Below are 23,109 nucleotides of genomic sequence, written 5' to 3'. Positions count from 1 at the left end.
GCATGTTGTTATATCAGTATTTTAATGGAGCAAATTTTAAAATTGTGCCTCTTGTAGCACTGCAAAAGTACTCAAATTACCTCTTTGCCATCCACTAAATCAGGACTAACAAATAAATATGTAATTTGTAGTCATTAAATACATTTTAATCACACCCAAGCTTGGGTGACACCATCAAGTGGGTTTCCAAAGATAGAATAAATCACAGTTTTTAATTGTACCATTTATATTATGGATTCGTCTGCAGTCCTTAAATATTTGACAATATTCAAAAATGGGCTGTGAGTGGAGTTTTTTTTAAATAAAATTTAAAAAAATTATTACAAGAGTCGCATCTCTCTTTTCTGTAGAGATCCCAAACGCCTCCCATCTCACGAAATTACCCAGTAGCCGTTGACGGCTCTTTTGGTGACGGATCGAGTCCAGTATCAACGATTTTCTTTTCCCCCTTTTCATTTATTTTTGGAAAAAAGAAAAGGAGTGAAAGTAAGCCGAACACATTCTTTTCATACATAGATCCACTCATTTCAAAGTTAGTGCAAGTTAGAGCAAAGACCTTTCTGTGTGTGCCTATGCAGGAGGTTGCTTAGCTAGCTGCTAGAAAGCTACGCGGTAGCATAGCTAACCTCATTCTACGATACAACCTCGAGACAAGTCGGGAGAAGACCAGGTCAGTGGCCGGACAATTTAGCATGTTTTATGCCAACGCCGGGCGATTGCCTTATATCGAGCAGGGATTGCCTGTATAGTTGTTGGAATAACTAAATAGACTCACCTGAAGTGATATATGGTGGCGGAGAAGTCTTATTATTAGGAAAGAATGTCTTGGTTGTTGTTGTTAGCCAACGTTATGTGCTCACCTAGCTTGTTAGCCAAACTCGGCTTAGAGTTGAGCTACTTGGATGCTATGTGTTTGAGCATTATATTGTTGTGGATACACACTGATTTGTTTGATTTTTTTTTTACTCAGACTGGATAATGTGCGTACTTGCTGTTGAAATATTGATAAAATTCGCTATTTACGATGAAAAGCTTGAATGTTAGCGGATAAGCGTTAGCTAAGTCTGAGGCTAGTCGTGTAGCTTCTGGAAAGACAGTGTAATTTTACGAAACCTTACCGTCAGCTAAAACGGTTAAGTTTCTATTGTGTTGTTTTTAATAGCTGTACAATTCGCATGTTGGTGTCACTAGTGTCATTAAAACAATTGTTTAGATGAATAATGGTTCTGTCGTTGGACTCTGCTCACAACCGTTTTGCGTTAACGGCTGTGGGCCTGCCTCCGCCATTTTGTTTTGTTCTCTAATAAAATCATTTATTCTGCTTCGTCCCCTGCCCCCTTATCCTCTTCAGATGAGCATTATCGCTTGATGGGGATGTGTAGTCGCGATGTTAGTGTGTAAATCAAACCCTGCGGATTTGAGGAGGAGTAAGCTAACGATAGCGCAAGGCGTTGAAAATGCATTATGAAACACCAACGCAGTCCCCCTCCCAACGAGAACACTGGGGCCCTGTGTGTGAACTAGCTAACGGTACTTAGCTTCAGAATACATTTGTAGCCCCCTCTCTGGAAGTATAGGACTTATTTTCACATCCTTATTACAGTTTTGAGTGTTGTAGCTATCACAATATTTGACCCTAAAATGATTGCCGTCGATGAACTGTAGCTTTGCTGGGCCTCTTTGTGGTGTACGTTGCTGCAGTGTAGTTGCTGGTCCCTGTTAATCCTCATACAACATGTAGTTGACCAGCCATCCCACGACCTAATTTTCTAATCTCATCTGGCTATTGAGGCACGGTGCAATGCTGCTGCTCCGTAATCGCCATGTAAAGCCCTTTTATTTTGGTTGACTTTTTTATTCCAATGATTTCTGTAGGTACAGATCAGTGCGCAGCTGAACGGAGGTGGTTTAATATTTGGGTATTTTATCAGTGTTGATTGTGGTCTCAAAATTTAAGAAAAGTAGGGTTTTACCATATTAGTATTTACTGTATGTAAGTGTCTGTTTGTTTAGTGTTTACCACTAAACAAAACAAATAACTTTTGTTGATCCACCCTTACATCATTGTATTGATCTCATTCTATTGTGTCAACCTGAACAAGAGTTAACAATCAAACCTGTTATGATGGTTTTGTTGCTCTGGATGGCCGTCAGATGTGGCTTCACATCTGTCATACCCAGACTTAATCGATAAGATAGTTTTGTTGATGTTTCCTGCTCTGGGCATAGTTGTAGGGCACTGCAGAAAATGTACATGGTTTTGGTTATAGGATGCTAAACAATTTCCATACGGCTGACATCTCTTTGTGCGACCAGATTGTCCTTATCTGCTTGCCTATTAGGTGCTCATTTTGCTGCGAGCACGTGTTATTTAGTAGTAAAGGAACTACAATAATCTGCTTTCTCAGAACCCTTAGATTAGTGTAAAAATGGCATGGTTTGGTGTTTGCTTGGTGCAGTTGTAGTGTGCGGTGTGCTTTGGTTATTTTGTCCTATGATGCGACTGTTGCACATGTGCACACTACAGTGAAACAGTATTTTACAGCCCTCAACATGACTTCTTTTTTATCTTGTTTCTGGTATGCAGGGAGAGGTTTAATTAAGGTATACTAATGATTTGGGTTTCACATTAACTGTTTCGCTTCTCGATTTTCTAAATACACAGTCCACAAGGTGTCATGATAAGGATTGTCATAACAAAGGGCTGTTGTCTTTGTTCAGCTTTAAAATTGCTCCTCTGATCTCGGTTCAATCATGGATGATTTAGAAAATTCACTACTTAATTTGTGTTATTACGTCTGAAAAAAATGAAGCTTAAAGATCTTGGAGGATTCGTCTGTTCTCTGAAGTTGTCTTTGTGGGACTTGGGTGAGGTTAGGTTAACAGTTTAACTTGCTGGAGGTGGCCATATCACGCTGAATTGGACATATGTCAGCGTTGTGCATTTTATTGATGTGCAGTAAAATTGAGTTCAGGCTAAGGGCCTGGCAGTTGCCATGGAGCCAAAACACCGTCTCAAGGCAAAGGCATGGAAGAATATAATTTATAATGTGTTGCCATAGAAACCAGGGTTCTGCTTTTTGCTTTCTATTGTACGCCGCCGTTTCCAGTGATGAGCTGTGTACCAGATTTGCTCACAATAAGTGTGTTTATTCTGGAATAATGCTGAATTTGACCCCAACAAAAAAAAAAAAAAAATGTTATGGAGTAGTTGAGCACCTGGTCAAAAGCTGGCACAGAGTTTGAATAAAATCAGAGAAATGCTGCACACATGAGGGTGGGGGTCGTCTATCTCAAGATATTTTAGTCAATCATTCACATAGAATTCATTATTTGTCCTTCTTTACTAGTTTGTTAACTCTTGTCAGTGTTGAATTAGTCATGAGTGCCTTTGACTGCCACATTTTTTGCTGCACATCTGACAAGGGGCTCCCCCTTTTTTTGATTTTGCATAAAACCAAACTGCCCACAAGTATGCTCTGATGTTTAGCTTTGCAACAACATCCTTGTTGTTACATCAACGTGTGCTCATTGAAATTCAATCAGTCAAATGATGAAAGTGAAGCATCTCAAGATAAACAGCTTGTGTCATTAAACCATAGCAGAGATGATCTGGAAATTGTGGTGGAAATATGACATTTATCAGCTTATTTCATGTAGGTGGATGGAACGGATTCCACTGATTATGCTAAATGTTTGCAGTTAGTTCAAATACCTGAGACGAGCGTATTATGTAACAATTGTGTAATTTTTTACTTTGTTGGATTTTATTGAATCTAATAGATTATATGATTGAGACGGCGCGGCAGTAGGAAAGTTGTTGAAACGATGTGGGTGGTAAACTTATTTTGCATCTATTTTAAATTGTTAATGTTAGATGTTAGAAACCCAGAAACACTATCCAATCATACTGAACGGACCGTTAACAATGATTGGATTCTGATGCCGTCTATCAAACTGCAATCTGCTCCTCCCTCCCCCTCCTTCCCCCTGTGCGCGTACTAGGGATGTTAACCGATGACCGTATGACCGATGGTTGACCGAATCAACGTCGTCCGGTTAGAATTTTTCTGCCGTCGGTTTAAAAAAATAAAAAAAATAAATAAAAACCCTCACTATATCTTTAGAAATGTTATGTGAGCATAAGCCATCCCACGATGGAAGAACAACCGCAGCAGAGCTCACGTAGCGCCCTCCTCAGAGGTCCTCTCTTACACCGGTTGCAACTTGTACGCCGTACATGACGGGTCCTGTCTGCGCAGTTAAAAAAAAATCGCCACTATTAACCTAAATAAAGCCAATGTGGCTGCGTGTGGACTACGACATAATGATAATTGTAACACTGTAATGGCAAAAGACACAAGACTAACTTAGCCTACTTGTTGTGATATATTCATCTGTACTTAAATGGCATGACGACAGGAACTTATTGCAAAGGATTTTGTGCAGCATAGGCTACGCCACAGAGGCTGTTGGCATTCGGTAAGTTTTTTTTTTAACGAAGTCATTGGTTTACCTACTTTCCCATAACACCGCCAAATGCACCGTTCTCTGTTTGTAACTTTGTAACGGGGGCTTTTAACAGCCCGAGTTCGGTGCCGCGTTTGATTCGTGTTTAAAAAGTACAGTGACTGGAAGGGCGCCGTTGCGCGTAATGTGTGGCTGTGCGTGTCTGCGCAGGCACAGCAATTATTTTTCTACCCAAAACCCTTATTCCTCCACAAGTACGCCTACAACTAGTGGTCAATGATTGGGGAAAATGTATAATACCAAGGGCACGAACTAACATTGATTGTGTGATGGGAGCCTAACCAGTCTAAAATGGGGGCATAACTTGTTCCACGAGGCAGAGAAAGACGCGCGACAGGACACAGATATCATAAATGGAACTTATAGTATTTTCGGTGACCGACTTTAATCGACTAATGAGGCTCAGTGGTCGGTCAAGACTTTTTTTAAATTTCGACATCCCTAGCGTGTACCCTGCTTCGTGAACGAATTACGTCTCCAGAAGCTTGGCAGGAAGCTAAACTAGAGCCAGCTTGGCTAGCACCTAGCATTATTAAACGTATAGTTAGCATAAACTAAATACTAAATACGGCAACGATCGATGCTTGCTGTCAGAACAGCGCTCGTGCACGTTCATGTACTCTAGAGGCGTGCCTTCGGGGGGAAAGTGAAGAAAAGGGTTGGGACTTTTTACCGGTGTATTTTCAAAATGCAGCTTCGCTGGACTCAAAATCCAGGATCTCCTACTCTACCTTTAAGTATTACTGGCTAGAGGGAAAAAAAAGACAAGTTTAGAAACTGATTTAGATTAATTTTCCACATGTTTGTCAGTATATTAAATCAGATTTTATGAAAACAGAGGAATGTATTTTATTATTTTGTGTGTCTGTGCGTGCGTGCGACAATTCATGCAAGCCTGTCATCGTAGCAACACTGAGTGGGGATGAAGCTGCCTTCTACCTGTTTCTGGGCAGTAAGCTGCCTCTTGTATCTCAAAGGCTTTTCTGAGCCATTCAGATCCTCATTTTACTTCATATTCCCAAATTCATGCTTATTATAAGATGTGGAAATCAGCAGATTCACTCATTTTGAAAAGGAAAAGACCTACTCCTCATGACATAAAATGCTGTGTGTGTCTTGTATTTCATGTTTTCTGCTCTCTGTGTGGCCCAACATCAGTCTGAAAACTAGTTTGTCAACTTGACCATAGACATAAACACATAACACTTGTACAGCGCTACAGCAGCATAATCTGTGTGAGGGCAGATGGACTGAGGTCTGTCTGTCTGCAGCATTTTAAAACAAGGAATCAACTAATAGTGAACTTCATCGCATCTGACCACATTGTAGAAAAAGAGCTGTCGTTCACTACATCCTTGGGTTCACAGTTAGTTGTTTGAAAAACAAAGTTCAAGTGAAACCATCTCTCGGAAATAACAGTTTTACAGCTGATTTGCAAGTGATGCTGAATATTAGATGTGCACCGAAATGAAAATTTGTGGCCGAAACCGAAACCGAATAATAATTAATCACTTGGCCGAATACCGAAACCGAAACCGAATATTACAGTTCAGTTAAGTTATCAAAAGTTAGATTTTTCACCATTTTTAAATATTGCTTAAATCTACGCCTTACAATAAATGTTTAGACATGTTTTTCAAAGAAAATAAATGTTTATTTGAAATCTTCAAAAGTTATTACTAATAACTATAACTAATAACTAGAGATAAGTTTCATTAATTCCCATTTTCAATTCATTCTGGGGTTTTTTTCATTCATTTCATACAACAAAAAATACAACATATTATAAAAGCGTTCCAACACAAAAATGTAAAAACATGCAATATAACAAATTATCTGAGTGTCCTTTTTGGCATAGAGTCTAGGTAGCCTGCTCCTTCAGGAACAGTGGCAGCATTTTTTGTAGTTTGTGTGTTTTGCCTTTAAGTGATATTTTAGACTGAAACTACTACGCTGAGAAGACAATTCAACTTGGCTGTAAATGCAGGAGTTTTAATTTATTTTGAAATACATGCTTTTACGTGGAAACAAGTAAAACAGGAAGTAGCGTCGGTTAGCTCCGTTAGCTTCACACAGAGACCGAGGAGCACCTGTAGCGTGATGTTACCTGCTAGTTTATTTTTATTTTATTCCTCCATGCTTCGTGGTGTTTGCTGTAACTGTGTGAATGTGATGCATAGGAGAAGTGAAAGTTAAAGAATCCTAGTTCTGACCGTGAAGATTGCCCCTGGGGAATGACTCTGCCGTTGGTTGAGAAGCAGCTAAAGTGGCCAGTATTACTTTGATTATTTATTGGTACCAGCGACAATGCTAAGAATGCTATTTCTTTAATGATTACAACAACTAATGTTGTATTTTATTTTGTTTACTTGAACATTTAGTTATACGGTGTTGATGTGGCGTTAATAAACATCTGTGAAAAGAACCGGAGTCTCGCATTGAATCAATGGGCGGCATATTGGCAGAGTTTACAGATGACTTTGGTTCTGTCGACTCCGCCGTCTGGAAGTGGATAATTTTGCGTCACCACTATTCGGCCTCCGATTCGGCCACTCATTTGGCTTTCGGCCGAAAGCCGAATGTGTTTTTTTTGCGTTTTCGGCCGAATATTTTCGGTTGCCGAATATTCGGTGCACCTCTACTGAATATATTAATGTTAAGTGATTAATTTGTGTAAGAAATGTATAACGTTAACGATAATAGTTTTCCTCTTTATAAAAACCAAACAACTAATGTATCAGTAATGGAGTCAAGGAAACAATATTTAAATGTTGTTTTAAAATCAATGTTTTTGCTCAAAGTCTGTAGCCTAGTTAGTTTGTGGTTTTAAGAGAGAAATATTAGCCTGGAGCCCTGAACTTTGGAAAGTGAGGCTGCCGCACCTGAATCTAAGGCTACCTTTACGGAAACAATCTGAAACCAAAACGCAAAAGTGGCGTTTCGTTTTGACTTTTAAATCTGCATTTAGACGAGCGTTTTAGGGTGAAAATCTGCGTGTATACGGAAACGCAAAAGTGTGTGACGTTTCATATTTATCGATACAGTAAACACGTGTTTAGTTTCAGTTCCAATCAACTGAGACACAGAGGATCACATCAGTTCTGTTAGAATTTGGTTATTCAGTTCCAAACAACAAACCATATGATTTTTTTCATCAAGATTTGCTTCTGAAACAGAGACTGGCAGCTTGATATTTTCAGTTTTCATATTTCTCAATTAAATTCATTCATCTGTAGACAAATGGCACATTCATTATATTAATAAGTAGAAATCTTTCAATATGGCACGGCAACATATTCACTGCTGTTTAAGGCTACCTTCCCACGGTTTTCTGGCGCTTTATTATGCTTGACACGTCATTTCTATGTGACGAGAAAGGCAGTTTTGCGTTTTTCATGCTTTACACGGTGGCGCGACAGTGGAGCATTTTCAAGAATTCCACTCTGGAGGGCGGTTTCACTTTTTTGCGTTTTCATGTCCCCAAAACGCCGTTACCATCTAAACGATACAGTGCATCCGCAAAAAGGTTTTGCGTTTTTAACCCGTTTTCGTTTCCGTTTAAAGTGGCCCTAATTAACAGACCAAACAAATGCAACAGAATCAAGACTACTCAAACCCTATTTGGAGTATATTTTGATTTTTGTTGTTATGATCAGTGCTCGTGCACTCTTTTTATCACTTTTTATTCTCACATTCTCTGCATGCCTGGTGTCAAATCACTGTCTCCCGTTCTCTTTCTCCCCCAGTCTCAGGGCTCACCATACTCAATGAGCGGACAGCGCAATGTCAGAGCGCTCTGGGCAAACTGCAAAGGGGAAGGAAGGCAAAACCAAGTATGCGTCTCTCAACCTGTTTGATACATACAAAGGAAAGAGCCTTGAAACACAAAAGCCTGTTGGTGAGTGTTTACGTTGTCATGACTAATATTTAACACATGTACACGTTTATGATGTGATAGAAGTTTTTCTTCCTATGCAAGGATACTTTTTATATTCTGTTATACTGATTTGTCCCTTGCATGTATAGCTTGTTGCCCATCCACAGTTGATTTTTACCCTTTGATGTTCTGATTAAAATTGCCAGATAACACTGTGCTCATTCAGGAAGTGCTGCTACAGTGATACATTTATTCTGCTGATAGCACTGTTGCTGATTTCCAATATAACTACCCCATTTCATCCTTAAGTTTAGCTGATATTGTTAACATTATTCAGGGATAGTTTTTATTAATAAGTATTTACACTTGTCTATGTAAAATCCGAGTTAAAATACATGATCCATTTGAGTGTTTTACAAGTTTTGGGAATTTAAAAAGGAACGGTGAGGCCTCGAGGGTGAATGGCTCCTGAGCATTGACATGTCAGCTGAGCCTTGAAGCCACTGAGCTGACCTGACACAGAGGTTCGCTTGTGGATGCTGTTTGACTGCTATGCCGAGTCCCCAGTTTATGTTTTATTCAGAGGCTCCCCATTAGCTCCAAGCAGCTGTCCTCGTTCCCAAACTACAGACTACCCCACAAACACACACAGTCTATGCACTGATGTGTTTTCACAAAGCCTGAAGGAACAAATCGGGGATTGATATTTAAAACTACTTCACTTTCAGAATTAGGTTTTTTTTTTTTCATTCTCTCAGGATCCATGTCCTGATACTTTGAGGTGGTGTCTTTTTTTAAATTGATATCTGTCAGTGTTATCAGACTGAAACTCTCAGGCTTGTAACCTTTTAGGTCTTTAGCATCTTAATTGCATATTCCGCTTAGCAAGCAGCAGACCTCCATCTCTGTCATTGGGCAGTTCATTTCCCATAGATTTGGCTGATATCAAGTTTCAGTGGTCCATCTCTGCTAATGACCTGCTTTCTTCTCTCGTATCAGTTCCCCCCCGCCATGGCCTGCAGTCTCTTGGTAAAGTTGCCTCCGCGCGGCGTATGCCACCCCCTGCCTACCTGCCCAGTCTGAAGGCAGAGAACAAAGGCAACGATCCCAACGTCTCGCTCGTTCCCAAAGACGGCACAGGATGGGCAAGCAAACAGGAACAAGCAGACCCAAAGAGGTAATTCACTGTTCAAACAAAATAAGACTAAGTTAAATGTAGCAGTGTCACTTTAAGAAGTAGTTTTAACCTTTTAAAAAAAAATTTAATTCTTGTTTGCTCAAGTCTCATATCTTTGGTGCCTTGTGTGTGTTTTTCAGTACCGATGCATTGTCAGCACCGCAGCCGGAATCGCAGCAGCCTGTGGCTTCACAGATACCTGCACCGACCCACCCGAGAACCCCGCCAGCTTCAGAGGTACGGACATCATTACAGATATTAAAGAAGATTAGATTTCACTAAATAATGCACTGGAAGATTTAAAGCAGTCATAGTTTACATACATGATGTGATATTTGTCTTTGTGTGCATCCTTGTCAGGCTCTGGCCCCAAATTCAACCCAGGCCGTAGGGGCAAGGTCCTGGGCACAGGCCAGTGTTACACATGGAACACAAGGGGATGGTGAGTCCCACTGTGGCTGCACTTTGATCCGGTGTGTTTGCATTAAGCTTAGAGCTTAGAGAAGCTGATCTACTCTTTGTGTGTGTGTGTTTGAAAGTGAGGAATCAAAGCGTGGCTTTAATGAAGTACATTTCACTACTTTGGATATAAAAGATACAAATATTTGAGTGGGTTGTCACATATATTTGGGCAGCTGTTAACGTATGTGAGAGACCCGCCCAGGTATTGTTAACATTGTGTGGGAAAACTTACTGTTTGTTTTTCCTTTTTGCAGGTGGAAAGGGATCAAACCTACCGTCGCCATTCTCTCGCGAGGAATTTCCCACCCTGCAGGCGGCTGGCGACCAGGACAAAGTTGGCAAAGAACAGGCCACTGCAGATCAGTGGTATGGGCCCGGACCAAGCCTCCGCCCCCAGAGTGAGTGATTCTCACTTCATCTCTAATTCTTGATCAGCCAAGTCATTTAATTAAGTCAAAGATCTCCCACAATACCTCCCCACACACCTTTTCTTTGTTTCTTAATGCGAGGAAATGATGACTGGCATTTTGATCGACTGCTCTGTCCTCTCCTTTCCTTAGACGTTACAAGCTGGCGGGATGGTGGGGGCCGCGCTCTGGCGCCCACCCTGCCTGGGGAGGGGGCAGCGGAGGATGGCACCGGTGGTTCTCTGGTAATGGATGGGGCAGCTGGGGTCGCCCCTCCAAACTCCCAGACCCACGGGCCACCTAGGAATTCTCCTGCAGGCAGCCCCGCCTTGCCCCTGCCCCAGCCCCCTGTGGGGCCTGGGTTTCCTGCCTATCGAGGGATCATGCCTCCCTTTGTAAGGTTAATTTTCATTTCCTCTTACATTTTTTTGTTGAATACATCTCTGTATAATGCGTTTTTGTTTGTTTGTTTGTTTTCCCCTCCTCAGATGTATCCTCCCTATCTGCCCTTCCCGGGCCCATATGGCCCTCAAGGGCCCTACAGGTTCCCGCCACCTGGGGAAGGGCCTCCTCCAAGGTATCTTTTCATGTTCGAATTACTTTCCACATTGTAATGTCTTTTTCTTCTTTTGTTTTTTAAGAGAAACAACGATAAGGAAGTACAATTAAACGGCATATGATTGAAATTTGTATTGCAGCTTACAAATTTCACAGTTTTTTTTCTCTGTATTTTTATCAACTTCCTTACAAACAATCTCCTCCATTCTCTCAGATTCTCTCGTGGGCAGGGTGGTCCTGACAGCAGGCCACATGGAGGTCCACGTGATTCAGGTGGAGAGGTGGTGAAACGACCCTCTATCCTTAAACAGGATGACCTGAAGGAGCTAGACGAGCTGGATCATGATGGAGATGAGGGCTGGGCAGGTACAAAAAAAACGACCCATTCACATATGAACGTCTAATGTATAGAAGTGATTATGGTTATTCCTAGTCAGAAATATTTTGGTTCATCTACCATAACAAACACAGAAACTAGATTTTGACACTTCTGGCAGAGTTTCCATCTGCTGTGATTTACAAACGTCATGGTTTTTAGTGGTATGAAAATCCGTGGTTTACATTCTGTGTACATTTGCATATCTATATCTAATATTATCTCAGGTTTTAATCACAGTGAAGCATTTCTCCAACCAGGTAAAATATTGTTTTTCCTCCTTTAAGGATGACCATAGGATGTATAAACTGATATCCAATGGCAGACTTTCTTTATCCTGTAAAGTTTATACCTCTTCAACACTTCACTCACTTTAAAGCCAGTGTGAAGAGCTGCGAGTGACCACCTCCATTAATATTTCACATCAAAGCATCACAGTGCATCACACGCTTATTTGGGCTATTTAATGATTAAGGAGGTGATGATACAGTTGTAGTGGGTGAGATTAATGCTTTGGAGTCGTTTCTACGTATCACATTTCCTGCCGATCTAAGCAGAGCGGTTCAAGTTGCTCAGTGAAGGGAGGAGGTTGGAGAAGAGTGAAGGATCAGTTTCATCAGAATGATGAATGATGACAAATGTTAAAATTCCTTCAGAGGATATTGGGATTCTGATGTCCTCTGTGTTGTTTCTGTGTGAACAGGGGCTCATGAGGAGATCGATTACTCCGCTAAGTTGAAGTTCAGTGATGATGAAGGAGATGAAGAGGGAGACGAGGACAGAACTGAGAGCAAGAATGACTTGCGGTGTGTGAGCACAAGGATATATTGTGTGACTAAGTTCATAATATCCCAATGCTGCTTGCAGACAGAGATGTGACCAGACTGTAGAGTCTGTACTATTATTTGGTTTTTTTTTTATCGCCTTGCCTTCAGTGAGCAGCAGAGGTCCCAGGATGCTCCCACTGCAGCCCCTCACCCTCTAGCTTCGGACAGCGGCACAGACACCCGTCGCGCGTCTCCCTCGAATGCTGACAATGGCCCCCAACCCCCCTCCAGCAAGCCAGGATGGGCCGAGGAGGGAGGCAGTGGTTGGGGAAGCCAGGGAGCACCATCTACCTACCAGGTGGGACAAACAGTAACAGCAAAGAGTTGCCCTGTGGCGTCATACTTCAGCTATGACAAGTCGTGCCCAAATGTACAACCCTGAGTTTATTTTTCAAACGGAGACACATCTGTGGGCAAAGATGTGTTAGTGTTTTTATGTTTGCCAGTGTAGATTATTGTGGTGGACCATGGCTAACCGTGTCTGCCTGTATACAGGGGCGCAGGCCTGGATTGGGTGGTCCCAGGGAGCAGCCCTCCCCCCCACCTGGGCCGCTCCTTGGACAAGGGCCCTACTCCTTTTACCGACAGGTAGACATCCAGACAGGGCCTCATAGACAAATCATTTCTCTCATAACCCCATCCACCGCCCGCTGGTCTTATTGCCGAGTCATCTTTAGTTTTAAGTTCGCTTTTTCCTTCCTTTGAGTTTTATTACCGTTTATGAAATCATTCACAGAACATATATTAAGAGATTACAGCACTCTCACTTAAAGGATTTAAAACCTGCTTCATTGAAGATCGATTATGTTCTAACACTTCAGGAACGGTCACACAACCAGGGTCCATCTCTTGGCCCGGGGAAACCTGCTCCTGCCCAGCATCAACCGGCAGCAGGAGGTCCTACGCCCCCTCCTCAGCCTGGCCTGCAGGTCCAAGGGGCCCAGGGAGAAGATGAGGATGAGACTTGGCGACAACGCAGAAAGCAGTCATCCACTGAGATATCTGCAGCTGTGGAGCGAGCTCGTCGTCGCCGTGAGGAGGAAGAACGTAGGATGGAGGAGGAGAGACGAGCGGCCTGCGCTGAGAAGTTGAAGAGGCTGGATGAGAAGCAGCAGCAACAGGGTAGCAGCACAGGAGGTGGAGGCGGCAGTAAGACCCCAAGCCTTGATGGAAACTCTGCAGCTGCTACTGCAGGCAGCCCTAGTCCATCTCTCTCAGCTTCCTCCCCAAACATCAGCCAGCCCCCCTCTCCTTGTGTGGACCATGAAGAGCCTCCAGTTCTGGCGGTCCAGCCAGGGCCCAGTTCGGGAACAAATGACCGTCAGCGAGCTAGCAGCAACAGCAGCTACGACTCCAGTGCCGGTGAGTTTTCCCATCTGTGAATGATGAAGAAAATTTTTTTTTTTCTTCTTCTTTTCCAAAATAACCTTAAATAAATCGTCCTGCTTTTATTGCCTGATGTAAGAACCTGATTCAGCCATGCAACCTTTTACGTTTAGATGCCCAACAGTGTTCCCAGCCTGCTGTGTCACAGCCACAGCAGCCCCCGCTGGATGTACCTTTACCAGGGGAGAGCAAAGAAGAGGCCATGAGCAGTCCTCACATTCGTGCACCAAGTGGAGGTGAAAGAGGAGTTGACGTGGTGAAGATTGAGAATATTGGTGGTGGAGTAGGTCGTCAAGCCAGTGGTCCTTCTGGCCAGGGTTATTCAAAGTACCAGAAGTCTCTTCCGCCTCGCTTTCAAAGACAGCAGCAGGTTTGGATTTAAACTCTCAGCAATAGTAACTGCTTAATTTCTCATGTCTTAATGCTGGCATGCGTGCATGTTCCTGCTCTAAAATATTCTAAATACTAAATTTCTCTGATTCACAATTGGGTTTTTCTTCAGGAGCAGCTCCTGAAGCAGCAGCAGCAGCAGTGGCAACAACAGCAGCAACACAGCCAAGCTTCACAAAGTCAGCTGTCCCCGCAGCCTCAGGCTCCTCAAGGGCCATCACCGGGCTCAACAACGCAACCAGGGCCTGGACCAAAGCAGGGTGGACCCTTGTATCAACCCAGCAATATGGTTCGCCCTCCACCACTTCCAATGAATTTTGACCCACGTTGGATGATGATGCCCTACATGGACCCTCGCATGATGCAGGGTCGCCCTCCACCCATGGATTACTATTCAGCTGGGATGCACCCATCTGGTGAGTGGATGTGGCATCATGAAAAATTAATTAAATACAATACTGCCATACTATGGGACATAGGTCAGGTATTAATGTATGTTGGGCATTGATTTTATTTAACAAAATGTTTTGTGTTGTTGTTTAAAACTATTTAACTTTTACAGGACTCATTGGGCGTGAGCGATCCGATTCAGGTGGATCTGGTTCAGACCCCTTTGACAGGCAGCAGCATCCAGGACACCCACACCGTGGGACCCCCCCTATGGATCCTAAGCTGGCCTGGGGGCCAGAGGTATTCCCTAGCGGAGGGGAGAACCGTGGGTTAACCTCTCCCCTGAGACAGAAGCAGGCGTTGGAGGATGATGATGTGGCAAAGGGACCCAGGTATTTATGCTGAAGTCAATTTGTTGTCAATCTAGGTTGAGCTTATTTTATTACAATATTTTCCGCACTATAGAGCGCACTGGGTTATAAGGCGCACTGTCAATGAATGGTCTATTTTCTATCTTTTTTCATATATAAAGCGCACCGGCCTATAAGGCGCATTAAGCGAAACAAAACGGTCAGATAAGTCAGTCAAACTTTATTAAACTTATTCACAATAACTCCCAACCTTGCTCAGTTGTAACGTAAAAAAAGTCTGATAGCTACCGCTAAATTAAACCGTAACGTATTCACAATAACTCTCAAAATTGTTCAGTTATAACACGTATAATTGAACACAATACACACACTTTTTCAGTTCATTCCTCGTCCACAAATCCCTCAAATTCATCATCTTCAGTGTCCGAGTTAAACAGTTGGACGATTACGGCATCCAGTATGCCCGGATCCCTCTCGCCATTATCCGAGTCAGTGTCGTTGCTGTTACCTGGCAGTTCAGTGATGATTCCGGCCTTCGTGAAAGCTCGGACCACAGTTGAGACTGATACCTTAGCCCAGGCATCCACGATCCATTGGCAGATAGTAGCGTAAGTCGCCCGGCGCTGTCTCCCTCCCTTGGTGAATGTGTGTTCGCCTTCTGTCATCCACTGCTCCCACGCAGCTCGCAGTTTAACTTTGAACGCCCTGTTGACACCAATATCTAGCGGCTGGAGTTCTTTAGTTAATCCACCTGGAATGATGGCAAGCTCCGAATTGGTTTGCTTCACTCTGTTTTTTGGATAGCATCGGTGAGATGGGCGCGCACACAATATATATTACTCCGCTACGCTCATGACTACTGTAGCCGTAATGCTGCGGTGCGGCTTTGTAGTTTACCAAAGTCTTACTAAAACATTTTGACAGAGCGCCGTGTACCACACAAAATCACTTTGAGGTCAGTAAGCACAACAAAAATTAATCCATATATAAAGCGCCCCGGGTTATAAGGCGCACTTTCGTTTTTTGAGAAAATTATAGGCTTTTAAGTGCGCCTTGTAGTGCGGAAAATACGGTAATTTATTGTTTATTTTGTCCTGCTTTTATACTTGATGTGGCATCTGATCCTCTCAATTTAACAACGTATTAAGTTTGTATTCTGTTTTCTGTGAATCTTCTTCGTCTTAGGAGTGATACTCCTCCACACCGCTTGCGAGAGGGTGGATTGGGACCCATCCAGCAGCCCAACCCCTCATCAGGGACATCCAGTCAAACTCCTCCTCCAGTTTGCCCTCAAGTGGGTGCCCAGGCAGGAAACCACCACCCTCATCACTACATCGGTGGGCGAAGCAACTACAGCAACTTTCCTGACCAGGGTGCGAGGATGCCTCCCCACCAGCAGCATCAGAGGGGGGATGAGAGGGGAAACCAGCCGCATAACTTCACCCACCAGGATGAAGGGCCTTCCCGAGGATCTCAGCAGGGCCAGATATGGGGAGCCCCACATCCCCACTATGACCGTAATGGCCGAGCAGACCTCCCCCCTGTGGAGGGCAACTCTCATCACCACCACCATCACAGCCACCACCCTCAGCAACCCCACTTCCACCCGCATAAGGCAGAAAACAATCGGGACAGGGTTGGTGATGCCCAAACTAAGAAGACTGACTCCTCTCCCCCTCTCCATCAACCTTCTTTGTCATCATCCTGCTCTTCTTCCTCCTCTTCCTCTGCCAGGGAGGACGGGAGTGTCAAAGTGGCTCAGCATCACCACCCACCACAGAGGGAGGGGGAAACTGGAATCAGCCACAGTGGTAATGCCAGTAACAGCCAAGTGAAACAGGAGAAGACGGGCTCAGCACATGCGCCTCATTCCACCATCAACTCGAGCCCACCTTCTTCTCAACATGGTGGCCATAATCAGCCTCAGCAGCATCCCCATCCTAAATCAAACCAAAGAGGAGGGCGGGAGCACAAGACAGAGACCCAGTGGGGCCCACGGCCTGGAAGTAGCAGCATGGGTGGGGGGTCCTCTCATGGTAGAAGGGCCAACAATCCAGGAGGTGGGAACAACTCCCGTGGAGGAGAGGACTCATCCAGTGCTGCATCGGACCACAAACTCTCCAACCAGGCAGGAGGCAACAATCCCAACAGACGAGCTGGTCCAATTAAGAAGCCAATGCTGAAGGAAATGAAGCGAGAGGGAGGGGAAGCTGATGGAGGGGAAAAAACAGGTGTAGGCTTCGGAAAAGATAAAGAGCAAGATGGTGGCCAGCTCACCTCCATGAAGCAGGAAGCTTCCTCTGTCTCCCAGAACACTTCAGGTCCATCTAAAGATGAACCAGCCCAGGGATCCAAACCCAGGAATGGAGGAAAAGATCGATCCTCAGGTGGAGGCGGGGGAGGGTCAGGTAGAGGGCCCAAAGATGTAGACACGACTACATCAGGATTTGCTGGACCCTCCTCCAGGAAAGACAGAGATCGCTCCTTTGAAAGAGGCGGCGGCAGCTCCCACCACGGAATCCCTGCCAAAGGCAGCAGAGCGAGTCGAGGTCGAGGGGGAGAATTCTACGGGCGTGGCCGTGGATTCCGGGGCAGCTACACGGCCAGTGCTGGACCCGCCGTTAGCAGCCGGGGCAGAATGGGTGGTCGGAGTGGTAGAGACTACCGCTCATCAGTCGGCAGTGGCCACCACCAAGAATCCAAGGGTGAAGGAGGGGGTGGTCGGCATGGTCAGGATCGCTCTCAGCATAACCCTGCCAGAGCCAGAAACCGCAGTGAAACTCGCAGCGAGGGCTCAGAGTATGAAGAAATTCCCAAAAGAAGAAGAGAGCGAGGCTCCGAGACTGGTAGTGAGAGTGGCGCAAGTGACATCGCTCACTCAGACAAAGAAGACAACCAAAAGCTCAACACCAAGAATGGTTCTGGTAATGTCAGCGCTCCAGGAAACGTTTCATCTGCACCACCCAGAGGTTCCCAGGCCCGCGTCTTCACCCCAAGGGGTGTGCCCTCGAGAAGGGGCAGGGGTGGTGGTGGGGGTGGTGGTGGTGGAGGAGGAGGAGGAGGAGGAGGAGGAAATGTCTACAGGAGTGGAGGGAACATTGGAGGAACAGCTGGGGGTCACCGGGTTGGACCCAACTCAGGTTCTCACAGTGGTTCGTCCAAATCATCAGCTTCAGGCAGGAAACAGCAAGGTCAACCACATACTTCTGGCCCCAAAGAATTCGGTCGAGGAGGAAACGCAGGAGAAAAGAAGGACAAGGTTGCCGATGGAGGTCAAGCTCAGAATCAGGGGACCTGTCCACCTCAGCCCTCTTTGCCTGCTGCAGCCCCCGCTGCTCTTGGTTCTTCTGAAAATGGAGGAGTTCTAACTCAGCAAGCTTCAACCAATCCTGCACCAAACTCCGTAGGGCTGAACGCGCCCCCTCCTCCCACCAACCGTGGGTTTGAGAGACCCCCTAGACGTCGGCGTCATGGGCGTTCTCAGCACCAGCAGGACAAGCCACCCCGTTTCCGAAGACTGAAGGAGCGAGAGAATGCTGCACGCATCAACGGCGGAGTTGGAGTCATCGGGGGCGGAAGGTCATCGTCTCCTTCCCTAAATTCAGTTCAGGACAGTAATGGAGCACCAATCTCTGCTCCCATTACAGGAAATGCCCAAAATGCAAACCACGGCGCCACACTAACAACCAACAGTAACAGTGGTGGCGGGCATCTTAACAATGCCAACAGCCACCACCATCACCACTACAACCAGGGCACTGCTGGTCCAACTCACCCCCAACACCACCACAACCACGGAGCAAAGTCTCCTGACTTCACCAACTCAGACCAGGCCAACGAGGAGTGGGAAACCGCTTCTGAGAGTAGCGACTTCACAGAGTTCAGAGACAGGGAGGGAGGAGGAGGAGGAGGAGGAGGAGGCAAACCCTATGTCTCCCACCATCACCACCACCACCCAGGAAGGGGTGGAGGAGGGGGCAGTGGGGGTGGAGGTTTGGTTGAGCGTGAGATGACGGGTAAAGAGCCCTCAGCCAATAAAAGAAGCTTCTCAAGCCAGCGTCCTGGTATGGATCGACAGAACCGGAGGGTCAACGTTGGAGGCGGAGGAGGAGGAGGAGGCGGAGGAGGAGGAGGAGGAGGAGGCGGAGGCGGAGGAGGCAGAGGTCCGCGCGGCCCGCCTGGTGGTGGTGGCTCCGGCGGGCCTGGCAATGGAGGTGGCAACCGAGGGGAGAAGCGTGGCAACTGGCCCTCACCGAAAAATAGGAAGTGATGGAGGATAAACATTTTAGATGAACCCCACCCACATTAAAACCCACCCTTTACATCTTAATCCCTTTTGATTGTTATTTCATGACTTATCTGTTGGCATCTTTAACACATTAGTGCATTGTACAGTTTATGGAGATGGTATTCACTTTAACTTGCCCCACCCCAGTCACCTCGGTCCCTTTTGCATCATTATACTATCTACCGTCCGTTATCGAACATTTCTCAGTTTGTTCTGTCTTGCTCTATCCGTTTACCCCCCCATCTCCCACCTGTTTTTTTTTGTTTTTTAACTCTTCCTTCAACAAACTCACCCCGGTTGGATTTGACAAGCATGTGGTTGTGGAATGAAGGTGCACGTTGTTTTTGACCAGAAGACATTCACACAGCGCCCCACACACACTCGCATAAACAAGCACAAATACGACATCCCGAAAAAACACGCAGACACGTACAAAAAGGAAAAATATGTGGGCTTAAATTGGCGTAAGGCGTTTGAATTGGGCTAACTTTTATATTTGTGTACCTGTGTATATTTCTACCACACTTTGACCTTGGGTGGTGTTCAGTAGTGCAGTTCTACATTGCTTCCCCTCGCGGGGAAAGAGTGCAGCGTCACCTTTTAACGAGAACATCGCACCATAAGACGTTTTTTCTCGTATGTGTGCGTGTGTGTATTTTTTGTGTGTCGTTTCAGTTGACTTTCAGGCCCTGTAAATCTGCAAACGTCGGGGATGTGTGCGTGTTGTTTTTCTTTCTTTTCTTTCTTTTTTTCTACAAAGCAGGTCATTAAACACCTTTTTACTAAGTTCCCCAACCTCCTCCTCGTTGGTCTCCTGCAGAGTGTCTGGTTACTGTGAGAAGACCTGTTGAAGTACTACTGCTCACTGCTCACCTACACTTGCATTGATTTGTCTTTATTATCAGTGTTTTTTGCTGCTTTTTCAGATAGGTGTGAATTTTTCTTTTTTTTTTTTCCTCTCCAAATTGTCGACCTGTTCTGACATTTCATTAGGTATTGGTTTTTGTAGTAATGAAGGCTTTTCTGGCCTCACCGTAGCATCCTCCCTACCTGCAGGACTTCTGCACCCTGCAAAAATCCCCGAGGACAATAGTTTTACTCTCTTGTGAATTTCGTTTACCCCATGAAGACTGTATTGATAGCGTGATGGCTTTATTTTAACAACCATTGTTTCCTCAATGACCTCCATTTTTTTTTTTTTTTTTTTCTATCCTCCCTCAAATTTGAGTATCGGGCGACCTTGTCGGGGAGAAAATGAGTTTGATGAAAATGCAGGTCATGATATAACAAAACGTTTGACTTTCATGAAATTGTTTATGCTTCAGTAGGTAATTGACTATGTTCTAATAAGCACTCCTTGTAGTAAAGCAAACATCCATGGTTGCTGTTTATTTTCTTTGTGTTAAATGTTTTTGGGCAAGTTACATGTGCTGCAACACGACAGCTACTCTGTCTGGGCCCAGAGTACAGATCCAGTGTTGTACTATTGCACCCCTCCCCCGCCCCCACCACCACACACGCACCTCGGCTGTCACGTGGGGCACGTCGCACTCTCTGTGCTCTCGCGGAGACTATTTGCACCAAGCAAGACTCGTCGTCTGAGGAATCGTTTCTCAGAGCGCTCAGGGTGACGGGTTCCGTACGAGGTGGCAACCCAGAAGCCCGAGCGCATTAATTCAGGACAACGCTGACGAGGTGACGCCGCTTCATCTCCTGAAGTTCACACGGTTTCTGAGATTTTACTGGCAGCAAATAATGCTGAGATGGAGCGAGGAAAAATATTGGATCGAGTAGGATTCCACTTGTAAGCGTAGTTCGTATCACACACACGTAAAGAGACCTAAAATGACTTGAGGTGAACTAAATTTACTCTCTCATCTGCATCAATTCTGTCACTGCTGTAAGTTGGGGTTTATTTGTTTGTTTACTGACAACAGTTTGAAGATTGTCTCTGGGATGTTGTGAGTAGGGCATTCGATGACTTGTGTATGTGTGTGCTTGTGTGGATGTGTGTGTTTTCCGGTGTCTGTAATAACTCGGGGAAGGGGTGGGGGACCAGAGGGTTTTACATGAATGGCAAGCACTTTCTGCCTTGTTTGCCCACGTGTAATGATTTAACCGATATAATTAAGACAATTCTACTGTTTCTTAAATACATCCACATGTATACATTCAGATGTGTGTATATGTTCAGCATCCAAATGAAGAGCCGCTGCGGTGGAGAACTTCACTTCGTTGTGTAATTTAAGCGTACATTCTTCGGCAGGCAAGTGAAGTTGGACATATTTTATTTTCACGATGACTTCTTAGCATGAACACACCCACGGGTGCAGCTTGCATTGCCTGTTACTGGTTTCTTCATTTGATAGCTGTACACTTAACACTGGCTCAAAGAGTCCTTCATCCCTCCTTCATGTTGATGTGCGCATTATTGTATGTACCCATGTTAAAAGAAAAACAGAAGTAGTGTAATTCCAGCAAAGGATCTCAAAGATTGTATTATGTTTCCAGCATTACCGAGGTACCTGGAGTGGTTCAAACTGTTTTTAGCATTTATGGTTTTAGTAATGGAACCATAATATACACACATGTATGTATATTGGTATGTATCTAAGTTTTGTCTACCCCAACTTACATTCCCACAAACAAATGTTGCCATTTTTAGTTCAAGGGAGCAATGTACAAGCAGAGAAGTGTCTTATTATAATAAAGTTATACAGAGAAGGCAAAGTTAAATAAACTACTTTTGATTTAATGGAACCTATTATTGCATGTCTCTTTTTTTTGTTTTAAGTGGAATATTTAAAGGAAGGACCTTTTTATTTACTGCACGTGCACACAACAAAGCAGGAAAAGCACAGCTTTGACAAAGGGTGGCGATTCAGTAGCTGCAAGAAAGCAGCACGGTGGCAACAGATGTTAGCGCCATGTGAGGTGAGTGCAAACATCAGGAAGAACTCCCATGAAGAAAATACAACTTGGTATTTGAATTGTAGAATAACGGTTGTTTTAATCATATTGTGCGAAATAGGTGTGTTGTATCCTCAAGTGTTTTCTACTTTAGTTATAAAATGATTCCCAAACAGAAGCAGGAACTGGAAATAAATCAATCGAGTCACGTTGTTTCCCACCTGAAATCAGATTTTATTGGCATTTTCTTTGCTCTTTTAAACTGAGTGGTTCTGAAAACGGAAGTATAACAAATATTTGTGAACTTGTTTACTTTCCAGGTCTACAATGTTTAATCTTTATTTTTTTCAGTCATGTTGCTACATTTATACTCCGGTTTAAGGTATATATATATAAGCATAAAATCTGGTTGGTTTATTTTCAGGTCATGGATAAACTGTAGGAAGTATGTTCAAGCTTTTATGGTGGTATTTGAACTTGGACAACTATTGAATAGCAAGGATGGGAATGTCTTTGCCATCAGGGCAAAACTGATACATAATTCAGGCTTGCTCCCAGCAACTTAATTTCAGTCAAAATAAAGGGAAAACCTCATGAGGATAAATGTTTACCATAATGTCAGTACTGCATAAAAAAGGGAGCATTGTAATATTAAACGCAGCTGATACGCTGTCTAAACTGAAGACAAATGCATTTGCATTTTGTGTAGCTATATTTAAATGAAAAAAAAATCACAAAATCAGCATTTCAAACATAAATTGAGAGTTTCAAGAACAATTCAAAAGAAGAAAATATGCACTGAGTCATCTAACAACTAATTATCTAAACTGGCAGCAGGTTAAAAAAAGACTGGATGAAAGAGTGTCTCAGAGTTTCAACTAAGGTTCATAATCATCAATTTAGAAAAACATTCATCGTGGGTTGTGATCTTCCAGCTCTCAACGAGCACCATTAAAAACAAAACTGGTTGGAAACCACTTTCTGAGTTCTGGAGCACTTTTAAACAAAGGCAAAAAAGATTTAGAAAGACTATCACCATCTCTAAGCTTTGTAATCCAGGAGCTAAACTGACCTCTGGCATCTGGCACATCATCAACCAAAAAATACAAGAAAGGAGGCTTTGAATCTATTTGTTCACTGTAAGACTAAATCTGCTGCCC

The 23,109-nt window shown here is 44.1% G+C and overlaps 1 protein-coding gene across 1 annotated transcript; it reads left to right on the top strand.

The window, feature by feature from the left end:
• The first annotated feature begins 379 nt into the window (after window positions 1–379).
• prrc2a (proline-rich coiled-coil 2A) lies at window positions 380–21,799 on the top strand. The gene is made up of 18 exons (XM_075450178.1): window positions 380–486; window positions 8,277–8,428; window positions 9,407–9,584; window positions 9,725–9,821; window positions 9,945–10,026; window positions 10,301–10,444; window positions 10,607–10,848; window positions 10,942–11,030; window positions 11,226–11,377; window positions 12,091–12,193; window positions 12,323–12,512; window positions 12,710–12,802; window positions 13,036–13,576; window positions 13,714–13,970; window positions 14,103–14,406; window positions 14,553–14,772; window positions 15,937–17,774; window positions 17,805–21,799. The coding sequence occupies exons 2-18, from the start codon at window positions 8,314–8,316 to the stop codon at window positions 19,019–19,021; spliced, it is 5,862 nt and encodes a 1,953-aa protein (XP_075306293.1). The 5' UTR covers window positions 380–486; window positions 8,277–8,313; the 3' UTR covers window positions 19,022–21,799.
• Window positions 21,800–23,109: the final 1,310 nt, after the last annotated feature.

Source organism: Odontesthes bonariensis, chromosome 18 (assembly GCF_027942865.1).
Source record: "Odontesthes bonariensis isolate fOdoBon6 chromosome 18, fOdoBon6.hap1, whole genome shotgun sequence".
Lineage (NCBI taxonomy): Eukaryota > Metazoa > Chordata > Actinopteri > Atheriniformes > Atherinopsidae > Odontesthes > Odontesthes bonariensis.
Note: the sequence above shows the minus strand (reverse complement) of the source record. Positions and strands in the feature narration are given on the sequence as shown.

Coding starts and splice junctions, on each gene's coding strand:
- prrc2a (XM_075450178.1), top strand. CDS start 8,314: ATGTCAGAGCGCTCTGGGCAAACTGCAAAGGGGAAGGAAGGCAAAACC. Junction 10,445..10,606: donor ACCAAGCCTCCGCCCCCAGA/GTGAGTGATTCT, acceptor TCCTTTCCTTAG/ACGTTACAAGCTGGCGGGAT. Junction 12,194..12,322: donor GAGAGCAAGAATGACTTGCG/GTGTGTGAGCAC, acceptor CCTTGCCTTCAG/TGAGCAGCAGAGGTCCCAGG.